Here is a 4197-nt window from a genome sequence, read left to right as displayed (position 1 = left end):
GTTTATTTTGGAATTAAGTTTTTTGTGAATATTTTTAGGATTTCAATTTCATGTAACAACATATGTTTTTCAAAACAATCAGATATATTCTACTACATAAAAATTGCATTTTATGTGCCTTTTCCTTTAACTGAAATTAATTCATGCCGCAGTATACATTTACAATCCTTCTTACTGTAAGGGTACATATTAGTCTTTTATTCCTCTCTGCTCGTTTAGTATCGGTGCTTTTGTCACTAGTAGTATGTGACCCGAACCGGATTTAAGATTACATTTCGAGAGATGCACATGCGCTCTCTTGGATGTGTGCCTTGACGCACAATGGACGTGTTCTGGGAATAACAGAACTTTAAGAGATATTCTAGAGTATTTAAATGGGTTTACAGAGGTTATGCTTAAGTATTAAAGGTTATTTAGGGCTAAGGGAACCAGGACATCCACAAAATACTTCATCGCTTTATCCGGGAACATGTAACAATAAACTGGCCAAGATAGAGAATGCCGCCAAATTGGTTTACATAGATGCTTCCATAAGACTCAGTTACCAAACCTCAAGGATTATAATCATTTATCTTTCACCTAAGGGATTCGCAGTATACAAGATGGATCATCTCCCAGGTTGCTACCTGACCACATTTAACATGAGTGACAGAGATAACTACAGAAGCAACGGCCAACAACAGGTTAGTCCTGACATAACGGAGCCCACCAACTTCGTTATTCTTCCAATAATTTACTGACATCATGTACTTTCGTTCATATAAAATCAAACTTGAAATTAAATATTTTGCAATCTTTCATGACCAAAAAAAGCATGTTTGTTATAGAATTAGGTATAACCTTTTCTGCAAATAATGGTCACAAGGTATCCAAAATTCCAATATTTATATATCGGAAACCTTAACGGAAAACCAGGAGGTTACCGACAGACACACGGCTATAAAAAACGCTAGCCTATACTTACTTCAAAATGGTGTTTATAATAATAAAGGACGACGTTTATTTGACGCTCCAAAACATATTGCTGTCTACTCGGAATGCAGCTCAGTACAGCATAATCTCAGTGGTATTCAGGGCAGAATTCTGAGATAACCCTTATTTTTTAATGGAGTTGCAGTGCTTTACAAGCCTTCATAGGAGCATATTGTACTAGTACATCGTTGCAGATTTTATATCAATATAAGTATTAATAATATATTTGATCTCTATATTAACAGTTATCTGTTGAGGTAACACACACCTCCAAGCAGCGCTACTCAGTGACGGACACAATCGTTAATAGGGCGGTGCTGGGACCGCAGGCGGCCACCATGTGCGCCGAAAGAGATCTTTACATGCTCCGACAACAAACAAGTAGGTGCCGTTAACAGTAAAACAGGGCACACACATTTAACAAAAATCAAGTGCTGTAATCATTGTGTTACCGGTACACTAGTTTCATTAGTCACAACAATGCGAAAAAGTCAAAGTACTTGATAAAACTTGATTTAATAATACACCAAAACATAGTTTATCTTGATTATCTTTAAAATGAGTTCTTCAAAAGTATCAAAACTTAGTGAAAATAGATAATTAGTACACAATTCCAAAAAAAGTCTAGTGAGCTTAGCATGATCCTGCTTTAATATGTTTAAGATTGTTCTAGAAATTTGGGCCTGCTAGGCAATTGTTAAAATGTGATCAAGACTCCCTGTAACCATTTCATGATGTGTCAGTTCATACGGCATCTAATATATACTGAAGCAATCGCAGAGTTAACAGCATATAGAATTAAGTTTTATCAGGTATAAAGCCGTATAATATTATACCTTTAATATAGAAATCCGTCATTTATTCCTTTTTAAAATGCATTGACTAAATGACGTACTTTTTGTGCAATACGATAATTATTTTATAAATAAGGAATGGTTCGTAGTTTTCAAACATGTTATTTAAAAAAAAGGGTGTCTCGGAATAGCCAATGTCGTTATTCTCATATCCCAAATCTTACCGGACCTCATAAACAAGTGTTAATAAAGATGCAATTTCTTTTTTATTTTTGGTTTAATAGTTTTAGGAGTCTACAGATTGTCAAAAACATATACAGTGTGGTTATGATGATCATGATGCCATCAGATGATCCAAAAAGGATCAGTGTTGTTTTTGTAAACCAAGAAATGATAACGACCTTATTATAATCGTATCGATCTTAATTATAATGATACTACATAGAATACCACATGGGCAAGTCCAGTAGCTAGGATTTAAAATGAATACCCTGTCTGATTATTCTGGTAGGAACTTGTAAGAATGTTTGCACAAAACAAAATTTAAATATTCTAAACGTGCATTCAATACAGAACTCCAAATAGAAACCGGACGATGATTAATTATCTGACTTTATCTGCTCTTCTGTGAAAAAAAGAAGATTTAAGAATAACATTCATTAAGATACAATACTATACACACGTGCCGAAATGTTGTCAGTGCCCAAACTCAACAATAAAATTACTCGCAAAGCTCAGCATCTTTGTTTGTCTCATATTCAAATACTTTGGCAGTCACCAAAGAACAGAAGTGATTAATTTTCGACTCAAATGAATTATCCGTACGTTATAAAAATCCTCAATAAAACTGTTATATGGATTGGCGCTACTCCAAATATATTTCAACCCATTTGGCCTCATGCAAGTCTTTCCATTCATAAACTCTGAATTACGCGAGAACATCGTGCGCTTTCATTCATCTTTTTCAAACGAATCATTGATCAATATGTGTGACCAAGGGCCCGTTTTAGGGCTCCGTTTATATATGCTTGTTTAAGTGTATTGATACGTTGTTGTTGTTGTTGTTTTGTTGTTGGTGTTGCTGTTTAAACATGCCAAAGGTAGTTTTATACGTGAGTATTCTTTCAAAAGGATCTTTGTTCATAATGTTAAACCGATGGTTGAATATTATTCCGATCGATAACAATTATTTACTTTGTCTTAACTTCAGATTCCACGAACGACGGTCGGCTAGTTAAGAGAAAGAGTTCGTGGTCAGTTTCCGCCACCTTTTGTTGTTGCGGATACTGCCTTCGGGTTACAGTTAGTAGCAACTAGCAGTAATAATAGTGAAAGAAGAGTTCTTTTGTGAATTAAAAAAAACAACAACAACAGAGTTTCGAATTTGATAACGTTCCGTAATATATATGCACGTAGTCTATATCACGTGTTTTTTGACGCCACATGTCAGCAGAAATTTGATGTTTTTTTCGGATAAACTTCAGCCGGTGCTGCTTCCAGTATGTCGTGTTTGCATAAATGTGAGAAAAACCTTTAAATCTGAATGCAGAACTTCATACAGTGACTGCCATTGATCCATGTTATGTTATATAATGTTCACGATAGGTACTTAAGTCATTTGTTTTAACATTATTAAATGTTATATGCTTAAGCTACTTTTTGTGCACAACGTCATTCAGGTATGGGTGCTTAGTACAAGTTTAGAATAGTATGTCAGTGTTGGAGAATAATTGTTTAAGATATATTTATCTTTCGTTCTAATCCTGTTCTAGATTGTACATGTGTTTTCTGTTTGTCTTTATGTTATGTGTATATACGCTGATGAATAAAATATGTTTAAACTAATGGCGGTCAGTGATGGTTAAACAGAGTATTTGTTTTCCCCAAAAGTTTATGTTTAGATGTAAGTACGGAACAAATTCATTTGTGGAACGGTTTGGTGAATAACAAACGCATTTCCAAGTTGCTTAATCGTTCAAAGAAAATGAGGGTGACCCTGACCTTCCAAACATGGCCGTCATTAAGGTACGAAAACTGACAAAAGTAGCCCCAAAGGCGCAAAAACGTAAAGCTGTTGGTAGTGTGGAGCTTGAGCCATTTGAGTCTTTTAACTTTGATTGAAAGCACAAAAGCTCGCATTGATTTGCACGATGAGTATCTGCTGTACACCAGGAAGACATCTATTTCGCATATGATCATTTGGGTATGGAAACTGAGTTATTTTTTATGAGCACGGGGAGAGACTTGTTCCGTTGCGCGAAATATCAAGGTAGTACAAAAGAGGCAAATCCTGGTTACTTTATGATTGAACTTCGACGTCGACCTAGTCATACATAATGCATAACGTTTAACGTTCCCATTTACTTTACCACATACTGTAGCAAACAAAACATTACATATTGTCTTCACAACATATTTTAAAAGTTGTGGA

At 35.0% G+C, this 4197-nt stretch overlaps 1 protein-coding gene across 1 annotated transcript; it reads left to right on the top strand.

Annotated features, from left to right (window-relative positions):
• The first annotated feature begins 591 nt into the window (after positions 1-591).
• On the top strand, positions 592-3611 carry LOC128240047 (uncharacterized). The gene is made up of 3 exons (XM_052956532.1): positions 592-683; positions 1218-1353; positions 2977-3611. The coding sequence occupies exons 1-3, from the start codon at positions 603-605 to the stop codon at positions 3081-3083; spliced, it is 324 nt and encodes a 107-aa protein (XP_052812492.1). The 5' UTR covers positions 592-602; the 3' UTR covers positions 3084-3611.
• The last annotated feature ends 586 nt before the right edge of the window (positions 3612-4197 follow it).

Source organism: Mya arenaria, chromosome 7, assembly GCF_026914265.1.
Source record: "Mya arenaria isolate MELC-2E11 chromosome 7, ASM2691426v1".
Lineage (NCBI taxonomy): Eukaryota > Metazoa > Mollusca > Bivalvia > Myida > Myidae > Mya > Mya arenaria.
Note: the sequence above shows the minus strand (reverse complement) of the source record. Positions and strands in the feature narration are given on the sequence as shown.

Excerpts from the sequence above, each read along its gene's own strand:
- LOC128240047 (XM_052956532.1), top strand. The coding sequence starts at position 603 with ATGGATCATCTCCCAGGTTGCTACCTGACCACATTTAACATGAGTGAC. Across the intron at positions 684-1,217 it reads GAAGCAACGGCCAACAACAG|TTATCTGTTGAGGTAACACA; the intron begins GTTAGTCCTGAC and ends CTATATTAACAG. Across the intron at positions 1,354-2,976 it reads CATGCTCCGACAACAAACAA|ATTCCACGAACGACGGTCGG; the intron begins GTAGGTGCCGTT and ends TCTTAACTTCAG.